This window comes from Phyllostomus discolor, chromosome 2, assembly GCF_004126475.2.
Source record: "Phyllostomus discolor isolate MPI-MPIP mPhyDis1 chromosome 2, mPhyDis1.pri.v3, whole genome shotgun sequence".
NCBI lineage: Eukaryota > Metazoa > Chordata > Mammalia > Chiroptera > Phyllostomidae > Phyllostomus > Phyllostomus discolor.
The window spans coordinates 121205112-121229429 of record NC_040904.2 but is presented as its reverse complement, the minus strand read 5'-3'; the positions used below and the strand labels follow the sequence as shown (position 1 = coordinate 121229429).

The 24318-nt window shown below is 49.3% G+C and overlaps 1 protein-coding gene across 1 annotated transcript in view; it reads right to left on the bottom strand.

Annotated features, from left to right (window-relative positions):
• Positions 1-6484: 6484 nt before the first annotated feature.
• Positions 6485-24318, bottom strand: part of FGD3 (FYVE, RhoGEF and PH domain containing 3) — a 51834-nt gene continuing 34000 nt past the window's right edge. The window contains 9 exon segments of the mRNA XM_036018435.1: positions 6485-11736; positions 11738-11814; positions 14796-14940; positions 15216-15338; positions 19675-19737; positions 20753-20806; positions 20808-20850; positions 21833-21877; positions 23167-23246. Of these exon segments, the coding sequence (XP_035874328.1) occupies positions 11647-11736; positions 11738-11814; positions 14796-14940; positions 15216-15338; positions 19675-19737; positions 20753-20806; positions 20808-20850; positions 21833-21877; positions 23167-23246 (720 nt within the window). The 3' untranslated portion in view covers positions 6485-11646.

Below are 24318 nucleotides of genomic sequence, written 5' to 3'. Positions count from 1 at the left end.
TTCTGAGCAGCTAGACTATGGGTTATATTTTCCTGCTTCATGACTTTTCATAGTCTGTACTTTCTACAACAGGCATGAATTTATTATTAAACAGAAATTAGGAAACTAATAAAGATTTTAAGGGTGCAGTTCTGAATTCCACCGTTAAAAAAAGACACGGACTGACCTGTCATTTACAGATAGAGAAACTGAGGCTCAGAAAGTAGGAACTGTTCTGTCCAACCTCACTCACTTGTTAGGATTATGACACATTACTGTGGCCTGATAGCTCACTTGTAATGACAGGATTTGGCAACCCCTATTGAGGGTAGGGGTGCATTTTCACAGCCCCAGCTGTATCCAGGAAAGCCAGGGGTAAGAAGTGCACAGACCACCCTGGCTGGTGTAGATCAGTGGATTGAGTGCTGGCTTCAAACCAAAGGGTTGCCAGTTCAATTCCCAGCCAGGGCACATGCCTGGGTTGTAGGCCAGGTCCCCAGTAGAGGGCTCGCAAGAGGCAACCACACATTAATGTTTCTCTCGTTTTCTTTCTCCTTCTCTTCCCCTCTCTCTAAAAATGAATAAATAAAATCTTTAAAAAAAGAAAGAAGTGCTCACACCAGTCAAGGGCAATCCAGAGGCTTAGTGCTCACGAGCCAGTTAAGCTTCTTTGATGCCCTGTAGCTGCCCAGCCAGCACAGTGGGAGACCAAGTCACCCAAGAAGTGTGAGAGCCTGCTTCTCCATACTTCCTGCCTTGCCATGCTCCCTGCTGGCTCCTGCACTGCCCAGCACAGACCCTATGCCCACTGGGCTCTCACCAGCTTCTTAGGTTCAGGAGGTTTAGCAACTCTCCTTGCCCTGCTGGACAGGCTTCGGTAAGTCCTGACCCATTTCTGTGTCTTCCCACATCCCCCAAGCCAAACCCACAGAGGCTCAAAGCTCTTTGTTCAGGGACCACATCAACGGTCAAGGCATGGGGCCTGCCTCACACCTTGGGGAAAGGTATTCCTAGAGCCTTAGGGGGTGGCCTTGTGAGAGGCCTTGTGGGTGGCCTTGTGGCTAGAAGTCTGACCAAGGCTATCCAAATGGACAGGTCAGAAACCTGGCTTGGGACAGGTGCTTGGAGGGCTCCCATTTCACAAATGGGGAGACTGAGGCCCAGGGGAAGGATCTGCTCCTAGCAACACAGCTCATCCCAGACATTCTTCCCAAGGCCTGGGCTCTGTGCCCTGATGGTATGGTTTTCAATGCCTTTTGGTATCCACACCTGCAAAGTGGGTATGCTGGCTCCTACCAGAGCAGAAGGATGAAATGTAAGTGCCTCTCAGTGTGTCCAATATGCGGGGTCCAAAGTCAGTGCTAGTAGGAGGGACATTGTGTTCTCATTGGAGAGGCAAGTCTGCAGGATAGCAAAGTGGGAAGGGGCTATTTTGAGTCTCTGGCTATATAACTGCTCTGGCCCCCTCAGTCCCTGTACTGACAACTGCACTTTTCCCGTAATCATGAGTGCTTTGTTTTCCTCATTTTACAGATGAGAAACTAAGGCTCAGTCCTGTTTGCTGAGTGGCTGCCTTAGCTGCAAGGGGTAGAAACCCAACACCAACCCAGGGGAAATGGCTGTTGGCAGCTTCAGAGTTCTGAGGGAGGCCCTTGTAGCTCAGCATCCTAGAGCAGGAGGACCAACTCTCCCAGAATCTCAACATCTCATACCAGAAACCATGTGCTCATTTGACCACACATGTGGCCAGGTGAAGTCACTCAGTGTTGCTGCATAACCACAGCACTGCTTAGAATAGCAACAGGCATTTCTGCTCATGACTCTGTGGTCCAGGAGGAGCTCACCTGGAGAAGGCTCATCCAAGGGCATAAATGCCTCTCTGCAGGGTTGTTTGAGCTTTCTTACAACATGGCGTCTGGCTTCTGAACGCAAGCATTCCCAAAGACAGAAAGTGGAAGCTGCCAGTTTCTTCAGGCTGTGGCCCAAATGTCACGTCTGCTATGTTCTGTTCATTAAGCAGCCACATAGCTCAGGTTCAAGGAGTTGAAACAGAGACCTCACCTTTCAATGGAAGTATCATCAGCAAATTTGAGGGCCACCATAGAGCCTGAGCATAGGGCCAGCTCACCCCAACCTCTTTTTGGGTGTCTGCAGGGCTTCTGCTCCTCAACAGACTGCTCCCCTCTATCCCCAAATTAGAGAACTAGGATCCTTGTGTGGTGTGATTGCCCCAGCTCCCTCTCCTTCAGATAGATGGTTCTGCACTGTGAGAAAGCTGGGACATGGAGTTCTTCCATTAAAGGGGAACAATCACAGAATGTGAACATCTGAGAGAGGTCACTCTGAGAGAAAGAAACAATACTACTTTAGCATCTTATCTAGGCATAGAAAATACAAGGTCACTGGGTGAATACTGCATTTTTCCATATATAATATGTACTTTTTTGCCCAAATTTTCTATGGAAAAATAAGGATGCACATTATAAGTGGGTAGTACTAATCCCATATCTATATAAATGTTTTTAATTATTTTATTTGTGCTTATGTATTAAAAGTGTAACTCTAAAAAGCAATAACGGTATCCATATGCAAAATAATACCCTTTGTAATACATAAATAAATAAATAAATAAATAATTGAATTAAAATATTTTTTTCCTGAAAGTTTGGGCCAAAAACATAGGTGTGCTTTATACATGGAAAAATACAGTAATAATATACTGAGAGTCCTCATCCTGGGAATGTGAGTGGCTGCTGATTTGTTACCAACTACAGCTCCTGCCTACCTTCATTCTCCCCACTTTCTAATAAAATCTATTGATACTCAAGCATAGAATGAGCCCCCCTTCCTAACAGCATCCCATCCCTGCTTTCTTAAACCCTCCTTCAGTCCTCCTTGTCATTGCATAGACACACCAAGTACTTTTGCAACAGTGTGCTTCACTTTACCATGGAAGGTTAGAAATCCAGTGTGTCAATGACAGCATGTTCCTAGGGCTCTGCTGCGAGTGAGGGCACCCAGTCTTCCCTGCAGCCAAGTTCCAGTTGCCTCCAGACCTAAATTGCTTGATAACACACTTTGTGTATCAGTGTCCTAGGGCCACCACAACAAAGTACAACAAACCAGGGAACTTAAAACAGCAGATAAATCCTTATGTCTCCTTGGCTTGTAGCTGCCTATTGCAATTCCTGCCTCCACCATCACATCTCTGTGTGAACTCTTCTTCTTCCTATAAGGACACCAGTCACTAGATTTAAGGACCACTCTAATGCAGTATGACCTTAACTAATTATACCTGCAAAGACCTTATTTCCAAATAATGTCACATTCTGACATTCCAGGTGGACATGAATTTGGGGGAACACTATTCTACCCACCACAATCTCCCCTCTATCCCTATCAAAAATCACTTTGGTCCCATGTTTAAAATACATCCCCCACCTCAACATCTCTCAGAGTCTTAACTCACTCCAAAAGGGAGAAAATGGAAGGAATAGCTGGTCCAAAGCAAGTCTGAAACCCAGCAGTTCCAGTTTCATTAGAACTGAAGGGCTGAGAAGAATCCTTTGTGGCTTGATGCTCTGTTGTCTAGCTGCATGGTGGTGCCCTGCTCTTTTGGGCCTTGGCAGCAGCTACAGCACCACCACCTTCTCTGGTTTCTACCTCTGCATTCATGGCTGTGAACTCCAAGTTATTCTTCCTTTAATTCATTTATCTCTGTGTCCCTCAATCCAGGTCGGCAGGATTTCTACTGGCATAACATTGTCAAAAACCTTGTTGGTCTCGCCCTGGCCAGTGTGGCTCAGTGGCTTGGGTATCATTCCATACACTGAAAGGTCATGGGTTTGATTCCCAGTCAGAGCACATGTCTAGGTTGTGGGTTCAGTCCCTGATAGGGGTGCATACAGGAGGCAACAAATCAATGTTCCTCTCTCTCTCTCTCTCTCTCTCTCTCTCTCTCTCTCTCTCTCTCTCTCTCCCCACCCCCAGAATCAATAAACAGATCCTCTTTAAAAAACAAACAAACAAAAACCTTGTTGGTCTCCTATGTAATTCACAGGGGTCCACACCATCAAACCAGGGGCTCCACAGATCTTTCCTGGGTATCCTCATCTCTATTCCTTCATTCTCCTGAGATGGTGGAGTGGACCCATCAGTCACATACCTGATCTCAGTAATTAGGTTCTCCCACAACACCTTTGCTGCTCTCTTCAGACCCCACTTTCTAAATAGTGACTTTTCTAATTTTAACAATCTGGACAAGCTAAGGATTTCCTAAATCATCAAGTCTTGGTTCCTTTTTACTTAATAGTTCCTTCCCCAATTTATTTCTTCTCAGATTTCACTACATGCAACAAGGAGAATGCAGGCCATATTGCCCACACTTGGCTTAGAAATTTCCTCAGCTAAATACTCATCCCTTAAAATTCCTACTTTCTGCTCAGCTCTAGAACACAATTCAGCCATGATTCTGCCACTTTACAACAAAGATGGTCTTCCTCCAGTTTCTAATAACCTGTTCCTCATTTTTCTATGAAGCCTCACTGGAAGTACTTTTCACGTTCATACTTCCACCAACATTCTGTTCATGATGATGTGTGTATTCTCTAAGACAACAGAAACTTCCTCTACACTCTCCTCACTTCTTCCTGTGCTCTCATCAGAATCACCTTTAACATTTATATTTCTGTCAACAGTCTCTTCAAGGAAATACAGGCATTTTCAATCATGCGCCTCAAAACTCTTCCAGCACCCACGCATCACCCAACTCTGTGGCTATTTCCACATTTCCCACATTTTTAGAAGCATTCTTCTTCCTAGTACAAAATCTACATTACTTTGCTAGGGCTGCTGTACAAAGTTAACAGCTTAAAACAACAGGAAGTTATCCTCTTATTACTTCAGATGTCAGGAGTCCAAAATCAAGCTGTTGGCAAGGCTGTACTCCCTCCGAAACCTCCTGGGGAGGACTTTTCCATGCCTCTTCCAGCTGCTGGCCACTCTCAGTGATCTTCAGCATTCCTTGACTCATAACCGACCATTCCAGTCTCTGCATCCATCATCAGTTGGCCTTCCCTATATGTCCTCTCCTCTTATAAAGATGCCAGTCACTGGTTTTGGGACCCACACTGTCCCCAGAACTAACTGCATCTGCAAGGACCTTATTTCCAAATAACATCACATTCTGAGGTTCCAGGAGACATGAATGTTAGGGTGGCACCATTCAACCCAGGAAAACTGTGTTGGTATTCTGCCCTTCTTTGCCTCACTCTCCATTAACCCTTCTATTTTTCCTGGGTCACCTCCCAAATAAACTCCTTGCATTCAATACCTGTAGCAAGAGCTGCTACCGGGAAAACTTTACCTAAACACAGCCTCCTTCCTATTTTGAACTACTGAAGAACCACCTAAGAACAGACCCCCTGCAGTAATCTGCTAAAGACTCACCTTGACACAGGACCCTCTCTCTGAGCTACTGGGAACCAACTTAAGGTATAAACCCCCTCCCTGAAATAGCAGAGATCCACCTAAAACACAGACCCCGACTTTGAGCTACTGGAGACTCACCTAAGATGCTACCCTCCACGCAAAACTATTAGACCCACATAAGGCATGACCCTTCCCCCTCTCTGAGTTACTGGATACCCACCAAAGACAAGAGCCCCTGCTCTAACCACTGAGGACCACTTCAGATATAAACCCCATGCTGTGGGCTACTAGGGAAACACCCAAAACACCCTCTCTACTCTGAGCTTCTGGAGATGCACCTAAATATGGGCAACCCATTCTGAGCTTTGGGGGCCCATCTAAGACACACATTGCTGCTCTGAGCTATTAGTGACCCACCTAATGAAGCACGGGATAGGAAATCCTGAAACACTGCAGCTGTCATCAGTCAGCATCCTGATTTCTGAGAATTGCCTTCTGACACCTGATAATAATTAGCATTGTGGTTTTCCTCCCAAAGTGGGCAATCTAGAAAGATTGTGGGAAATCGTATGTGTAGAAGCTTAAGTAAAAACCCTATAACGCCTGTAGCTGTTCAATAGAAGAAAGCCATTCCCTGGTCATAAAAGACCCACTCTCTTATCTTGGGGTGATGAAGTGGAGAGAACCAAGGCCGAAGCTACTATCCCTTTAGTTCCTGGAAGAAATAAAGATTTTGTGAGTCGGGATGATTTTGACTTTGGAATTTGTAAGATGTGTGTTTACTTTGTAATTACATATTTTGGTATAACTTGCATTTCTGCACATAATTCTTAATTGGTAAAACTCAGTTCTTGACACTCTCTGCATGACCAGAGTCCCTACCCCTTTTTCCTTTTTATCTCATCTCTTGATGATTAGGCCAAGGGCCGGAAGTAAGGAATGGGTTAGCTACTAAGAGCAAAGAAATAATTGACTTGGAAATTTTGAAATGATTCCTAACATACTGTAATGATGTGCTTTCCACCTAGTGGTTATTCACCTTGGTTTGCTATGTTAAAACTGTAAATACAACAGATCATGGCATTCCCCTTTAACTGGCTTAGGTTTTTCCTGTCTTTTTGCCTGACCACTTCAGCTGCAGAAAGGTGTGGGGCCATTTCAGGTGTTGGACTCTCCCTAATTAAGTGGACCCTGATTGTTAGTTTTTCCACTTACTTCCCTGGATATTTTGATGGCCAATATCGGCTTTAATGGGTGTTCCTGGTTTTAGACTTTCTCCTGTTTCTCAGGGGATTTATCAGTTATGATGCCAGAAACTTTCTCTTGCTTGCTTCACTTATCTTTGTGTGGTCCATTAAATTCTGTGTTCACTACCACCAAGAGCCTGGACCCTGTCTCCATCTGAAGCATGTAAGACACAGGCCACCGTCTTGAATACTGCAGACACACCTGGTACAAGTCCCCCACTCTTAGCTACTGGGGACTCACCTTAGACATACTCCTTGCTCTAAGTCACTGGGCTCCCACCTAAGACGAAAGTCCCTCATTTTGAACTACTTGGGACCCACCTAAAACATAAACCTTTCCCATTCTAAGATTCTAGAGACCACCTAAGAGAGTCCCTCTGGGTCCTACAGTCTTCCCCTCTGTAAGTCAAGGCCACTTCCTCTGAGATTTTTGGAATGATAGAGGAGAAAACACTGTGGACCTCTGGGCTTAGGGTCACAAAGTCAATGGCCACTCCTTGCCTCTGGGAAGTAGGGTCCTTGGAAATGACCCAATTATATTTTTCCTAGAAGTGGATGGACTGCTCAGTTGTTATCATTTTTCTGATTCCCCTTTGGGGGCATGTTATTTGGGGGGGCATCACTTGCTCTCTGAACTTTGATAAGGCACTGGGAAGCACAGCTCTGTGTCCAGGATGATTGCACAGGAAGTGTGTGCATGTTTACAGGGGCAGAGCTGGAGCCCTGAGGATTGGGCTCCCAGGCAAGCCTGGCCCTGACAGTAGAGGTTAGGGGATTGTCCCTCTTAGAGATACTGCCAGCCTGGATTCAGGTGGGGAGATAGCACCAAGGCAGGAACACTATGGAGGGTGCAGGCTGATCCTTGCAAATGGTGTCTTACAAGTGGGTCAGGGCCACTGTGAACATGAAATCTGACTCCAAATATGCTTTATTCTCACATCCCTGCATCAGGTTAAGTCAGAGATGGTTTTTTTTCTGGCCTCTGCTCTCCAGTCCTGGTTTGGGCCCACAGGGGGCCCTTCTATCTGGTTCCACAATAGCCTCTTGAGCACAGCTGTGCTGGCTTGGTCTATCGACTGTGCCTGGGGGATGTCTTGGGTCATATGGGCAATCTGGACCAAACTTGGTGCAGAGAGTTGGAAAGCTGGCCAACAGCCTGTGACACAGGAGGCTGAGGTGAGGTTCTTCTCTTTTTCAGGATCTCTGGGGTCTGATGACTCACCCCAGCTGCCAGCTCCTCTCCTCTGCAAGAAATTTCCCAGGCACAGCCTGATGTCTTTGCCCCTGCTGGTCAGACAGGACCGAGTCTGGCTTGGGGCCAGCATGGGGCAGGGATAGGGAAGGTTAGGGAGGGATAGGGTGGGGTGTGGGCATTGGGACTGTGGGACAGGGCTAAGGGAAAAGCATGGGTGTGCCACTCTCTCAAGGATCCCTGAGATACTCCCACCAGGGATGCCACTGAGACACAGCAGGCAGGGGCGTGAGCACACCTGGGCTTCAAGAGAAAGAAACCCAAAAGTCAGAAGGTGGCACAGGTGGCAAAAGACCATGCCTTCCCAGCTCAAGGGGCCTCCATCAGAACTTTGCACTTATAAGCAGGATGCTGACACCAGAGGTCAATCTGGTTAGAGATAAGGGTGGGTAGCCAGGAGGACATGTGCAGAATGTGAGGTGGGGCTTTTCCCCATGCCTGCCTTGCTCCTTCCCACCCCCTGGACCATCCCTCACCCCCAACCTTCATACTTCCCCCTTGTAAATGGGAAAGCGGTCTTGGTGGGAGAGAGTGTGAAAAAGGAATGGCAGGCCTTTTCAGAACTACCTGGAGCCCCTCAGGATCACTGGAACAACCGGGGATAACCTTGTGCCCCTCAAGAACTACCTAAAATCCCTTGGGATCATCTAGAGCCTCTCAAGGACCAACTGGAGCCTCTGGGAGCCACCTAGGATAAAACATCCAGGGATCACCTGGGACCTCTTGGGACAACCTGGAGCCCCTCAGGACTCACAGTTGGCAGCTGGCCCTCCCCAGAGGGATCATCCAGTAGGATCATATCTGCAGACACATTCCAAGCACCTCTGGGGCAAAGCAAGCCTTCCTTCCTCCCTGAATTTTCAGCATCAGGACTGGTTTCTCAGAAGAACTTGGATTCCCAGGCATCATCAGATCCAAGAACTAGAGAGGCTCCTTGAATAGGGGTGAGGATTTGAGCCCCATGGCCTGGGTCCTGGGGCTGCAGGTAAGTTGGGACTTTAGGGGGCTCATCTTGCCACCTCATTGTGCATAGTGGTGACCCACTGTCCCCTGAGAGGGTTGTGAGTGGGCATAGCTGCAAGTTGAACCCACCTGTGTCCAAATGCCCCTCCGCTAGTGTTCTGGGGCATGCAGCTCCTCTGGGTCTCATTGTGCTGATCTCTGCAATGGGACCAGATGTCTAAGGAAAAACTGGCTCTGGGTCCCTGAAACCTGGAGACCTTGGGGAGTCAAGAGAGCACTGAACCTTTACAACCCCAGGCAGCCACCACTTTTTTCTGAGCCTTGATTTTCCCATCTGTAAAATGAGGATTCCAGGCCCAAAGTGATCAGGGGCCACACAAGGTGGCTGGCAGATATTATCTGAGCACCTTCTACATGCCAGGCACTGTTATAGGTGCTGCATCCTGCCCTCAGAACTAGATGGGGGGATGTTACACAAGAAGGCAAATACCCAAACACAAAGTAGAGAGATTGGGGCAAGGGCTCTCTGTGGAGATGGCACTGAGCAGTCTTGCAAAGGCCTATAGGAAGAGTGAAAGAACAGTATGTGCAAGGGCCCCAACATGGCAAGGAGCTGGTGTGTTCTGAAGGCCCACTCACCAGAGCCCATGGGGAGAGAAGCAGGAGAAAATGGGCTGGAAGCGTGGTGGGCCAGAGGCTACAGGGTATCACCCAAGCCTCCAGTCCCAGAAATCCAAGGGATTGGCCTCCCAGTGCCTGCTGCGTGAACAAATAGATGAACAGTGGACAAGTGATTCCTGCAGGGTCCCTAAGTTACTGTGTAATCTCGGGCAATTGTATTTCCCTCTCCGTGCCTCAGTATCACTACTGCTAAGGTGCTCTCTGGGTCATAATTCTTTTTAGTGGGTGGCTGGGCTAGGTGCCTGGCTGCTGCAGGTCCATGTGGAGGCTGGCTCCTTCCTTTTCCCAGGACTGTGGGTGCCATTACCAACACCCACTCTGGGCCTAGTGGGGATGTGTTTTACCCTGGTAGAGCAGTCAACAGCCACTCTGGAACCCATGACAGAAGCCTGGGCTCCAACCACCATGTAGGAACTTCTGCCAAAGAGCCACCATTCACCTACTACCTCATTTTCTCCTTTCTTTTATCTCTATTTTTGCCACCGTGGAAACTCTTCTGCTCAGGTTCATACTGTACTCCAACCACAGTCCCTGGATCTGTTATCAGAGTTGCCTGGCCTACAGGCTAGGCAGGCAGCAGCCTCTGGGGGCACAAAAGGCCACTGCCTTAAGTCCCTGACTCCTGCAAGTGCAGAATGAGCGAGAGCTGAGAGGGTCAGCAGTATGTGGAGCCCCAGGAAGGGAAATCCACTCTTCACAGCCCTTCCTGCCCAGTGGCAGTGGGACAAGGCAGATGCCTTCAACCAGAGATCCCTGGGGACAGATCCTAGGAAGGTCAGCCCCCAAAAGGGTGTAGCACAGATCTCTGTGTAGATGAATCCCTCCTCTACCTCTGAGCCTCAGCTTCCACTTTTGGAAAAAGTGGGGACAGCCTGTGGCCAAAATGAGCTCAGATCTTGGCTGCCCACGGGCTCAGGCCCTTGGGCTGAGGGTCCACCCTGGGGGCATACTCTGTCCCCAATTTCTAACTGCCAAGTAGCTGCCCACCCCAAGATCAGATTTTGCAATATTTGATAACATCTTTCAGGAATTTCATAGGAACATCTGTGTTTCTTTCATCTCTTGAAAAGCTGGAAGCACTAGCTACACAGGTCCTGACTGCATGGAGACAGTTGGTGGGGAGTCCCCACATTGCCTTGGCTGCTGGCCTCTGGATACCTGTTGCAGGGGTCTGAGTCAACACCTGCTGAGGATATGGGACCCTGTCTCCTCCCCACTCATTGCACCCACCCAAGCCTGGGTCACTGTGCCCTTCTTTCACCCTCACCCACCACCCAACCACCAGAAGGCCCAACTGGTAGGGCCCTACACTGAGGTCATGCTCATCTCCTGACTGCCAATATTTATTTAAGCAGATAAGCAGTGCCCACTGCCCTCCAGGCATTACTCTCAGGCACCCATATAACACTGAGGGGGCCTCCCACTGAGTTTCTTGATGAGGTTGTCCCTCCTGGTTAGCCCAGGAACACCACTCGCCCTGTCCTGTGAGTGGTTCCACATGGGATGGTGGCTTCAAGGCAATGTGGGGGCAATGAGGTGCTTGGTAGCCAGGAGTGGGCAGAAGAGGAGATAGAGTCTGGGGACCGGTCACAGCTCAACTCACATAGTATTGATGGGGTAGACAGGCAGACAGTGACCTGGAAAGACGGCACAACTGCAGATGTCCACCAGGTGTCCCTGGGCACCATCAATGATGTTTCTTCTGCCTTTGAAAGCCTCCTCACCCCACCAGACAGGGTTCACTTGACAGTTGCCCTGCATCCCTCTCTGAGCCACACTGCTGGGCCTAAGAGTAGAGGCTGGGCTCTTCTCTGAGAAGTGTTAGGTGTCCCAGGACAGGTGACCACCCCTCTCTATGCCTCAGTTTCCTTCTCTTGAAGCAGAGGCACCCTGCAGGGCCAAGAGTCCTCTGGCAGTTGGGGCACACTTCACCTCTGTACATGGCCTCCACAGCCACCTCCCAGATGAGCACAGGCCCTGCTGTGATGGCTGTAGGGCCAGAGATCTGGCCAAGACTCAGCTCATAGGGCTGCTGGGGCCTGGGGCTTCAGGACTCCTGGGCTAGCCCGGGGCAGGACCCCATGATGATTGTGCTCAGGGCCTCCAACTACCACTGCTGCAGCTTGGTGGATGGGATACTTGAGCACAAGGACTGCTGGGCCTGCTGCAGCTGCCAAACGTGCCCGGCGTCTGGCCTCTGTGCCAGGTTCAGTGCATTCACTGTGCAGCCAGAGAGGGGATGGTATATGGTGGCCCACTGTCCTGCAACAAAGGAAAGGAGAGTCAGCACCCTGGCCTCTGGAGTCCTGGCATCATCAAATAATGCCACCCACAAATAAGCAGCAAAAGGGTGATTATGGGCGGCCAGGAAATAGAGGCCCCAAAGTTATGTGAGCCATCTGCAAGAGCTTAGTCCCAGGCAGCATGGTCTGGGTCCCTTCTGGGCATGTGGGCCTGAGGCTCTGGATTGTAGAAGCAATCAGACTCTCAGCACAACACCAGTTTTAGGATATCCAATATGAGAATGGTGGTCCAAACCTTATTCTAGGCCATGCCACCATCTGATACCCACAGAGGGCCACAGAGCAGGCTGGGCTGGGGCCCTGCCGAGGCTGGCTTCTGGGGACACAGAGATTAGGTCAAATGCAGACTTCTTGTTGACATTACTCTCATGAAGGGTGCCAGGGCCACCTCCAGAGACTGAAGTGGGAAGGAAAGATGAACTGGACTAGGACATGAGTCAGCTGACCCTTCATAGGATCACCTCAAGGACACTTGGATTAGGCTGTAGCCCCTAGGAAATGAAGCTACCACCGGGATCAAGACAGGTATATGATAAAATAAGAAAAAATGAAATAGCTAGGGTCAGAGCACAACTCACTGGGAAAGCTCTCTGAGCCAGCTGTTCACACACATGCATACACACACATTCACATACACACTATGGACTCTGAGAAAGAAGACACCTACTAAGAAGGGATCCTGGTGGCTAACTGGGTTCAAATAAAAAATAATAAAAAAAAGATTAGCAGCCATTTCTATACTGGGACCTCTGTCACAAAGCCTGAACCAAAACTGCCTGCCTACACTGTGTCCCTGCCTTCTGAGCAAGTCCCTACAAAGAAGTTCCTAGAATCCTATTTCAACCAATAGAACTGAGGCTTTCCCCACCCAATCAGAGCTGCACAGCACTGAACAACCAAAGCAGCTCTATCCTGACCAATCAGGACAGTGCCTTTTGGACCAATCAAACTGCAAAGATTTGGAGTCCTCATTTACATAGGGACAAACCAATCAGGGACCAGGGGCAGGGACTTCTCCCTCTATGTAAGCCAGCTGCCCTGTGGGTTAGGGGGTCTATGAATGCATTTTTTCCTTTCCATCCAGGACTAAAACACCTGGTTGAGCTAAAACACTCAAGGTGTCTCACAGGATCAGAATGGAGCAGACCAACACAGGCCACAGTAGATAGGGCCTGGTGTATAGCCCTGCTGCATTCACAGCTGTGTTGTATCACAAGTGAGCTGTTCTACACAGTACTGGTTTCACAGCTGCTCTTCTTTTTATAGGCCTGCTGTACCACAACTGAGTGGTTTGGCACTGAATAAAGTTTTCTTCTTCACTGCACCTCAAAGTGGGGATTCCTGTTGGCATTAAATTGACAACAGTGACCATCGGTTAACAACACACACTCACACTCAAATACATATACCCACATACAAAGACATGCACATACACTAACACACACACACTCACTCATATACACATCCACACATACATATACACTCACATACACATATATTCATATACATAGTTATACATACCTCACATAAACACATGCATGCACACACACTCAGACATGTGAACCCACATGCATATACCCACTCACACTCACAAATATACATATGCACTCACGCACACTCATACACACACTTACACATGCACATTCACACTCGTACATATGCACATGCACACATATTTGTGCACACACATACATGCTTATACTCACATATACACCAACATACACACACACCATACACCACACACACTCCTCCCCACCTCTGATATGTTTAGAGCAATCATGAACACAACTCCTGTGTCATTTGGAAGCACCTCAGGTACAACTGTCAGGGCTGGTCCCTGCTCAGACCTGGGTCTTCCAGATACTCAGTGTTTAAAGTACAGGGCCATGAGAGAGGCTCCCCTGTTAATATCATTCTGTATTTGGTTCTGATATATTTATACATTTGACCTCTGTGATAGACACTCAGGTGGGGCTCCAGCCACAGCTGTGGCCCACTTGGACCTTCCCCTTGCAACTTCTGGGGAGGGAAGCCAAACTTACAAACCACTTCCCAGGAGACTCCAAGATGAATCTGGCTTTAGAACCATGGACTGTGCTACATACAGAGAATGGAAAAATGCATTTTTTGGAAAGCTACATTTTCTCTTTTCCATCTTTCCTGCCACTCCTTTAAATAGGGACTGTGCCTTTGAAGGAGGACCACAAAGGCAGTGGCCATCCTCAGGAGGGCAGGAGGTGAGGAGGAAATTGGTGCCCTCCTTGCTCCTGGCCCTCAATGGATTCTGTGAGGCACAGGCAGCATCTCCCCTCCAGGCCTCCAATCGCAGGGACCATGAGTGAAGATGACACTTGTTCCCATCTGCTATGGGCTGAATTGCGTCCCCCCAAATCCATGTGTTGCAGCCCTAACCCTCTGTGTGAATATATTTGGAAATGGGACCTTTTCCAAAGGGCCTTTAAGGAGGTAATTAAGTCAAAATGAGGTCACCAGTCCTTATGACTGGTGTCCTTATAAGGAGAGAAGATTAGGGCACAGGTACACACAGAGAGGTACAACTGTGTGAGGATGCAGGAAGAAGATGGCCATCTGCAAATGATGGAGAGGCCTCAGGAAAAACCAACCATGTCTACACCTTGACCTTAGACTTCCAGCCTCCAGGACTGTGAGGCAATAAACTTCTGCTTATAGTACTTGTCACACAGCTTGAGCTGACTAATAAGCACCTAACTCCTGGGTGCAAGTAGCTCCCAAGCCCTTGGCTGTGACCAGACCCTGAGAATCCCAACACACACAGGCATGATATTAGGAATTCCCTTGCTGGTTGCTCCAACAACCTGTGAGCCCCGTGAAACCAATCAATTCTGGTTCTAGGGAAGCCAGCACAGCGTGCCAAGGTTGCTGGGATGGGGAACGCAGGTCTGTGGGGCTCCAGGATACCCACCTCCATGCTTTCCTTGGGTTCAGTGGGCCCCTCGGGGCTGGGGCTTGCAGGTGCCACTGGCTGTGTCAGAAAACACTCTCTGCAAACTCGGCTCTGCCTGCTATTCTCTGCCTTGAACTCGGAGCACTTCCCACAGATGACCTGCCAGACAGAGAGCACCTGTGACCCTACCTTCCAGGAACAAATGACTGTCCCAGAAGAGGGTAGAAGGGCCACAAGGCCAGAAGAGATGGAACACAGCAGGCAAAGGGGAAGGGCTTCTCTGCAGGTGATGGGGGCCAGGAACCTTGCTGGAGTGTAGAGACTCTGAGGCTGGAGGGCTCAGAGTCCAGGTGCCTGTATGCACAGAAAGAAGACTGGGAGGAGGCACCATGAATGAGATGGCCCAGGGCTAGCCTCCTCCTGTCCAGACTCACCACCCCACATGACTTGCAGTGGTGCCTCCTCTTAGTGATGGAGTTGAAGGTCTCTCCACAGATCCTGCAGCTCTGTTTTTCTTTGTCACGCCTGGTCTTAGAGGACCCTTTCCTGGACTCGAGCTGTGGGGTCAAATGGTGGCAATCAGCTTCCCAGCACATGGTGGGCAGCTGTGTGATACATGAACAGTACATACACAGGGCGAAAAAAGCCAAATGTGGACCAGGGAGTGAAGCAGGAGTTCTGTGGGCCACTGTCTGCCTAGCATTTCCCCCAGAGGCTATCTCATTGTCACAGAGAGTGAGACTCTAAGTGGATCCAGAACTATATGCTTGGGATAACTGGCCCTACACAGAAACCAGTGACTTAACCTACTGTATCTGAAAAGATATCCACTGGAGCACATACTGAGAGAGATAGTGGCTGAGAGAGATAGCGTCCCAGAGTCAGGCACCTGGAGCATCTGGCCATGTGGCCCTCACTTCCATGCTCTGCTCTTCATGGGTCCCTGGAGCTTGAGACACACTCCTCACTGGGCACATGTATGAGAGTGATTTCCTGAGGCCAAGAAGCAAATTTCCAGCCTCCAGAGTAAATCTGAGACAGAGTAAATGTCTGTGGTCTAGGTCACCTGGTCTGTGGTATTTTGTTACAGAAGCTTGAGCTGACTAATACTGACATCTTGGTGCAAATTCTGACCTGTACTTCCCAGGTGTGTGGGCTCCATTCACGAGCTCCCTATCTGCTCACTCCTACCTCATGGGCCCCACCAATGTGAGGCCTACACCAGTGTGGAAAGAGGAGCCCAGATGCAGGCTGGCTACTCTGGGGGTGAGGGAGATGCTTGCTCTGCCCAAGGCCCCAGCTTCTCCTCTGTGTCATGACTCCCTGCCCCCATGGCCACTGGGTGTCAGACAGCCCTGAGGCTCTTCTCAACTTATCCCACAGAGGACCTGCCAAGGGGAGAATGGGCATCACAGACACCATAAGCCGTGTGTTCTCCTTGGGGCCACCTCTAGCCTTGGCCACCAGCCACACTGAAGCCCCTCACCCTACTCAGGCTTCTTCCCCTGGAGACCATCTCTCAGGATTGCTGGGGGCCAGATGTGAAGAAAGAGGAGGAGGGAGGGGCATGAGGCCCAGGGAAGGAAAGAAGAGGAGAAAAAAGGCCATCCAAGGGCCTGCTGTGGCTGGGCAGCTCCTGCCCTCCACTGGTATCCAGAACAAATCTATTGTCCCTGTTTTCCAGGTGAGAACATGGAAGACCAGAAGGGAGTGGTTGGCAGTAGGGCAGCTAGACCTACTATCTTGCCTGTGACCCTAGACATGCACCTTAGCCCAAAGGCAGAACCATAGCTCTCAGGCCCCTGTAGGCAGCACTGCATGTCTGCTGAGAACACAGGGAGGCCATGGGGGCCAACAGGGTGTCCTCAAGGGATGAAGTGTAGGGCCAACCCACATGGGATGGAGGAGAAGCAGCTGTGGGGCTGAGGTATGGAGCCAGGGTTGTGGCACCTGATGGCCAGCAGGGACAGGACAGAAAGCAGTTCCCCGAGCAGGGTGGCTTGAGGGTAGGGTTTGGAGGAGTGTTCCACCCAGTATCCTTTGCCAGGCAAGTTTTCCACCAACCAACACATCAGCTGACTTGAGTCAGGCACTCAGACAGGGGCCCAACTGGATGCCAACTTCTGTGGTGCTGAGCACCATGGCCCACCATCACAGATCCTTGAGGCAATTCCTGAAGACAGTTGTGACACTAAGGTCTTGCATGATTATCAGATGGCTAGTGACTATGTGGCTGAATGGCAGGGAGCCCAACAGCATCTCAGGCACACATCTTCCTGGTCAACCCTACTTTCTTTTTGAGCGAGGATATCTGACAGTTTGGCCAAAGGGATCGGCTCATATTTTCTTTTTGGATGTCAAGATAGAGAGAGGCATGGGCCAGGTCTTCTCAGAGAGGTGCAGCACTAGCTTCTGTGGTCACAGCCTAGTGAGTCCACATGGAACTCCCTGAATATGCCAGTATGGATCTATTTCACTCAGCAATTTTTCTTCAGCAAATCTGGTTACACAGCAGGGAGGTAGGAATCACATTAGTAAGAATCAGATCCCAAAGAGCAGCCTTGACAGCCAGCACTGAGGATGGAATCACACAGCTATCCCCTGGTCTCAGGCCTGGCCCTCTGCCCCTGCAGGCATCTCCATCCAGGTGCCCTGCAGGGTAGGTGAGGGGTAGAGGGCAATGCCAGCTTTGTGCACACCCAGGTTATTTGAGGAGCTTCTTGTAGGAGCTTACTCAGCTCCAGGGAGAGGTTCCTGTATCACCATGGAGGGTCTGGGCCCAGGAGGGAAGGGCAGAAAGGTGCACATTGTGTTTCTATGCTTCTGCAAAGAGTCACACAACTAGCAGAATGGGAAGGATCTGGGTTGTGTAAGACCCTCTTGCAGAACTGCCTGGGTAGAATTTAGCCTCTCTTAGGAGAGAAGGGCTTATGGGGACTGTGTGTCTGAGAACACCAGGAAATCAGACTAGCATCCCATGAATAGTCTCATTCTTCCACTCCAAATATGCTAAGAAAAAGCTTATGTCTGACACATTGTAGCAAAGATCACTCATTTTGGTGTCAGAATTAAAACCCACTTTTGAGTGCCTTCCACAAACATCCACTGAGCATGTCTGAGTCTTGTCCAGCAAGCCCAGAGGTTGACCTACATAGTTGTCCCGGGTCCACCAAAAACTCTGCTCACAGGAGACACCAATAAAAAAACGTAGCCAGGCCACATGAACCAGAGTCCAAGCAAGTTGTCTGTTGCTCTTTGTTTGTATTGGGACCCAGCCCAGACTTGGGATGGGTAAAGGGTCAGGGACAAGGAGACCTGAGCTTGAATTGTGACCTCAAGCATCCAGCAAGTCAGGGATGCTTCAGATACCTTGGAAGGCTGAGCCCCAAGACAGGAGAAGTCAGGGAGGCCTATGCATACACCTGGACAAGTGTGGCCATTACCACCCAACAGCTCTGCTGATAAAAGCCTGGCCTGGGCAGACCCCCAAACTTCTCACCCATCAAAGAGTTGAGTGACCAGTTAGAGAGGCACCAGTGTAACCAGTGGGTACCTGAACAGCTTCTCTCTCATGTCCCTGCCCAGGGAAAGGTGTAGTCAAGCAGGCAATGGTGGTGGGGGAGGGTGACACTTGCTGAGGCCCTACTTTATAGGTTTAAACATTTAAAACATGCCCTGGCTTGTGTGGTTTAGTGGACTGAGCACCTGCCTGTGAACCAAAAGGTTGCTGGTTCAATTCCAGGTGGGGGAACATGCCTAGGTTGCAAGCCAGGCCCCTGATTGGGGTGGTGGCATGTGAGAGGCAAGTGATTGATGTTTCTTTCCCTCTCTTTCTTCCTTTCTTTCCCTCTATTTATAAAATCTTGGGGGAAAAAAAAAACATTTAAAACATAGCCTTCAGGTCCCTTTGAATATCTGAGGATGCCTCACCTGCTCTGCCTACCTACCACCCACCTCCTGCTCCTTTTTCCCTGCCTTGGGATTGGGTTCTTTCCAACCTGGCTTCCCTGACCAAGGGCCCATGGGCTACACTCTGCATTCAGGACTCAAGCCCGTCTCCAGCTACATGTGGACTCACCCTGGGAAGTACTCAACAAAGAACGGGGTCACACAATGGCTAGATGGTGAAGGGCCCAGCATAGGGTCCAGCTCAGCTCCCCAGCTGAGCTGCCCCAGTGTAGGAGGCAGGGGGTTTTCACAGAGGTTGTCAGAGATGCCTGCCTTGGCAAAAGCAAAGGAGTAGATTAGAGAGTGACTCACATACCTACATGTGAGGTGTGAAGGTCCCACCTGTGGTTTGCTCAGGGCAGTTACATGCCTGATGCTTGGGTGTGAGGTGCTTTTCATTATGTTCCTAGCTGTTCCAGAAAGGAGCCCGGCTACACTACACTGCCCAGGCTACAAGAAGGTGAGTAGGCTCAGACTAGGGATCTTAGTTAAGCACAAACGCCTCCCTGGACCCATCCTCCTGGGCCAGCATAGAGAGCTTCCCTCTATCCTCCAGAGCCCAACTGACTGGTCAGATGCTGCCTCCAAGAAGCCTTCCCTGATAGTACCCCTGCAGGCTCTCCTGACAGGGCCCCTGACTGCCTGCCTGAATCCCCAGTCCATGGGGCCTTTAAAGGCTGGGCACTGCCTTGATTCACACATATTCAGCATGTTTCACATGAGGTGAAGAGTTTAGGTCTCCAGAAGTCAGCTGGGACCTCCACGCACCTGAGGACACAGACAAACAGGTCCCCCTGGCTTCCCCCTAGATGTCCACCAACAGGTCTCAGGATCATCACTGTGGGGACCTGTGTCACATGGGTCACCCTGGTCTGACCCCACCTTCCAGGCTATGGTCGTCTGACCCAACCCTCCTCTTTCTGCCTCTGCTGGCATATCACTTACCCCTGCGGCACTCCCTCTACTGTCCACCACCATCGCAGGTTCCTCAGAGCTGGCACTTACCATCTGAAAGGGACAGAGACAGCTGGCATGAGTGGAGATTCCATGGCCACACGCTAAAATCCAGTGCAGTGTTGGGATGACCCCAGCCCTCAATCTGATTATCACAGCCCCACAGGGAGGCAGCCCCAGTTCTAGCTCTGCCCTCAGGTATCCTGTGGGGAACTCTGCACCTGCCCTCTACTGCCAGGCTTGGCCTCTGTGCTAACTTTAATGGCAGGCATTGGGGGAGAGGGGTTTGTTTCCAGGTCACCTCTGTTCAAGGCAAGGCATAGTACATTCCCTGTCCAGGAGTGATACAGTTTTCTTTCAAAATACTCCAGAAAGCAGAAAAAGGCAAGTAGATTTGATGCAAACATTAATTAGATAACAAGGTGGCCTGCAGGCTAAAGACCCAGTTAAGCCATAAACAAGTCCAGCTAGGCCTGGCATCTGGGTCTCTGGCTGCCAAGCCAAACTGGACTGGGCATCTGCCAGCTTCAGGGACACTTCTGATGAGAAGCATGGAATGAGGTAGTCTCACTTGGAAGCCCAGACTGAGGAAGTGCCTGAGGCTCCAGAGGCCCCCCAGGGAATAAGGGATGGCTGCAGCCCTGACTGCCCCATACCCCCTGCCCCAGGTGGCTCTGCATGGGGACCAGTGAACTGCCCTACTGATAAGAACATAGTGCCCAGGTTCATGTGAGATGAAGAAACTCTTCATTTGGCAGTTTCATCCAGGCCTGGCCTTCCTTCCTGAGCCTGAGAAACACCTGGTCTCGAAGTGCACTGGTCCCCATGTGGATACTCAGTAAAGAATGGGCAGTGAGTGTACATCACCTGTCTGCCAGCCTCCTGGTCCTGGGCATAAGGATAATTTGACATGAGGGGCCAGCTTCCCTCCCTGACACCAGCCCTTGTATAACAGGCCTGTGTGGCTGTGGTGGGCCCTGGCTCCCTACAGCCACAAACCCATCCAGGTGAGACTCATGAAGCAGGCAGGAGATTCCTCCCATAACTTCCAGGGATTCTGGTGCTCAACAGGTAGGTCTGGAGGGAGGGAGGAGTCCTCATCCTGGCTGAAGGCCTTGAAGGTCTTGGCGCGTATGTTTGTGCTTCTCAATAGTGGCCTCCAATGACCTGAAATCAGACCACAGAACAAAGCCCTCAGCGTGTGTGCTCGTTAAGGGAAAACCAACATGGTGCCTCTGTCCCTGAGGATGGGCGGGGGGGGAGGGTCCCATGGTCACCATGGTAACCCTTGACTTTGCACAGTTGGCAAAAGACCCCTCTAAGATGAGGAAATATAGAAGGCCCAGGGACATGACCAACAGCCAAACAGGTCACCACACCCCATCTCACAGGTATCAGTTGCCACACCACAAGTGGCTGGGTTCCCTCCCATGATGCTCAGGCCATGGGTTATGCTTTCTGGGAATGTGGATTTGAGGCCATGTTTTCTATTTCCTACATCAGCATTTACAGGTTCCTCAGCATCTCTGAATTTCTTTTTTTCTTCTCATCCAGTATCTGTTCTATGCATTTTGGAAGCCACAGTCTCTCACAGTGTTTGGCCTAAGCATGGCAAATCTGGGATCCCTGTTGGCTTTAACACAGCCTGCTGATCTTTGCCCTCACAGGCTTGTCTGTACCATGTAATTCCCCACTGTGGCCAGTCCAAAGTGAGTTTTGCTCTGACTGTACCCAGGACACTTCCTTCCTCCCTGACAAGCACTGTCCCTGGAAGCACAGGCTCTGTCCTATAGGTTCACACTGTTTGATCCTGCTCGAACTGCTGGCCATGAGAGAGGAGAGGACAACATGGGATTCCTCTTGGAACTATAAGAACATCAGAGATCCACCCCCAGGGTGATTGAGGGTAACTCCTTGCCTTTCCACCTCTAGGCCTTTATATATTTACTTATTTTACTGGGGGGCCAAACAAGCAAATGACTTGAAAGGCTTGTTGCCTTAAGGTACTTATGAACTTGGTTACTCACATCATTTCAAGGTGGATAGATAGGTAGGTCAATGTCTGGAGATCATGGAGCTATTTAATTCCTTGTTCCAAAAGGAAATGGCTGTACTACTTGAGAATTTGGCGGTTTTGTTACTTTAAAACTTTAGGAGCTTCACCTGAATCCATTCTTTCTTCTCCTCTTCTGTCCTGTGAAAAACAGAAACAGTATTCTATTAATTCAGTCTTGGATACTGACTATAAAGCACCAGACTCCTCTTAGCCCTGCAGCACATGCCTGAACTGCTCACTGTGTTGAAGTGCAGCTCAAGGCTTAGACGATTGGTACTGAAGGGCTTCAGAACACTGTGGCCAGATGCAATCAGGGACATCCAGGTGGGGTCAGGTGTGTCCAGGTGGAGTCATGTGTGTCCAGATGGAGTCATGTGTGTCCAGGTGGGGTCAGCTGTGGCCAGGTGTGACCAGGTGGAGTCAGGTATAGACAGGTGTAGTCATGTGGCCAGGTAGGATCCAATGTGTCCAGGTTTATCCAAGTGACTCGTGTGTGTCCAGGTAGGATCAGGTGTGGCCAGTGTCCATCCAAGTGTGTCTAGATGGAGTCAGGCTTAGCCATATGGGGTCAGATATAACCAAATGAGGTCAGATATGGCCAGATGGGGTTAGGTGTGACCAGATGCAGTTAGATATAGTTACATGGGATCAAATGGAATAAGGTGTGGCCAGATGGGGACAGGTATGTCTAGGTGCACACAAGTGTGGTATGCAGAGCACTCTTTTCTGGATGTAAATCAATGCCTCCCTTGGCCACAAGGGGTTATTACAAAGGTCCTTGGTAGAATTTAGAGGAGGGATCTCCCACATGTTGCCACTAGTCAGAGCACAGCCCTGGTGCTGCCTTACAGGGTATTTTGACAACAGCTATGAAAACTTAAAGCAGACATGCTACCCAATAGCCAGCAATTCTATTTCAGGAGTCCATCTGACAGATAGAATGCACATATGCATGAAACCTGGTGTGAAAATGAGACAGCAATACCCCAGAGGAGCATAGGTGTGTGTCAGTGAGAACTGATCAATGATCGTAATGAAGAATTATACTACTTTAGGAAATGGTGCTCAGATTAAGATGATTTCTGATAAGTTAAGTAAAAAAAAGCTAGATGCAGAATAGGCTACACAGTAAATAGTCATCTGTGGTTTTACAAATCAATACATATGTATGAGTACAGAAATTTTGTAAGGATATTTAAGGGATGGTTAAGAAGGTCCACTGTGGGGAGAAACAGGTAGGCAGAGGCTTAACTGTCATTGACTCGCCTTCATTCTGTCACATTTTAAACCACAAACAAGTGAATACAGTTAATAAATAAAAACACATAGCAAGGTTATTTGGTTTAGAAAAAGAAGACACCTGCTAAAATTCTAGGTCAAAGATATTCAATTCACACTGCAACAGATACTAACACAGCTGAGCCTACCGGGTTTGTAGCTCCAGGGACCTTTTCCTTCCTGTTATGATGAATGTATGGGGTGAGTGTGGCTTGCTGATATCCTGCACCTAAAGGCATATGACGAAGGACAAAACAGAACAACCAGTCACTTAGCAGGCCCTGAGCTGTGGCCTCATGCTCTCAAACATGGAGGTCTTTTCTGATGAGGGGGCAGAGGTGTTTCAGTGTACCTGCAGGGTGCCTGGCTCAAGGTCATGGCTGGGGGACAGCTGTTCTGTGAGCAAGTCTGTTGGGGAGGGTGGACCATCCTGTTAAGGAGTGCCTAGGACCTCTCATCTGCCAAACCTGCCTGCTCTCTGGGATTCCTGGGAAGTCAGCAGCCAGCCCCTGAATAAGCTGAGCATTTCTCTACCGAGGAACCCACAGGTATGACACCTGACAGAGGGATGGGACTCTTAGGAGAAGGGCCGGGATGATCTCCACTGCTCTACAGGAATGAATGAATACCTGAGCTCCATGGCTAGATGTCGCCCTTAGGCAGGTGGCTGTCAGAACCAGCACCTGCGTGTGAGGTAGAGTGACCTACCTGCTCAGGATCTTCATTGAGCCTCACAGGAGAACTTTTCCAAAGAGCCCGAGACTGAGAAACACTGCTTTAACATACCCAGTTAATTACACACACTGCCTTTTCTTTTTTTTAACAGAGAAACACTAGAAAAGTGTTCTTTTAGCTCTGAGATAGAACCTAGTTTTTCTCTAGTTAGTCATTACTTTTAATGGTATTTCTTAAACATGGATTCAGAGAATTTCAAGGTAGGAAGGGATTTTTTTTTGTATCACTAAGGCAAAACTTCACTTTTTAGAACTATTTAAATACTTTGATATAACCACTATATTTTTGATCACCTATTAATTCACAGTCTTTCCCCAGAGTGAAAACTGATTCCAGGTCCTGGAGCCTCCATGACAAGAGACACTGATGGGCTCAGGGAACTGGAACCTCGAGGATAACAGGTATTCTGGATCTCAAGCTCAGGTACCTGTAGAAACTTGTTTGGGCACAGAGGTGGTGCAGGAGTGGGAAGAGCATGAATGGGTATCAGGCATTCACCCCAAACTTCACCTTTAGGTCTGTAAATGGGGTCCTCAGTGCTGACCTCACAGGGCACAGGGGTCAGC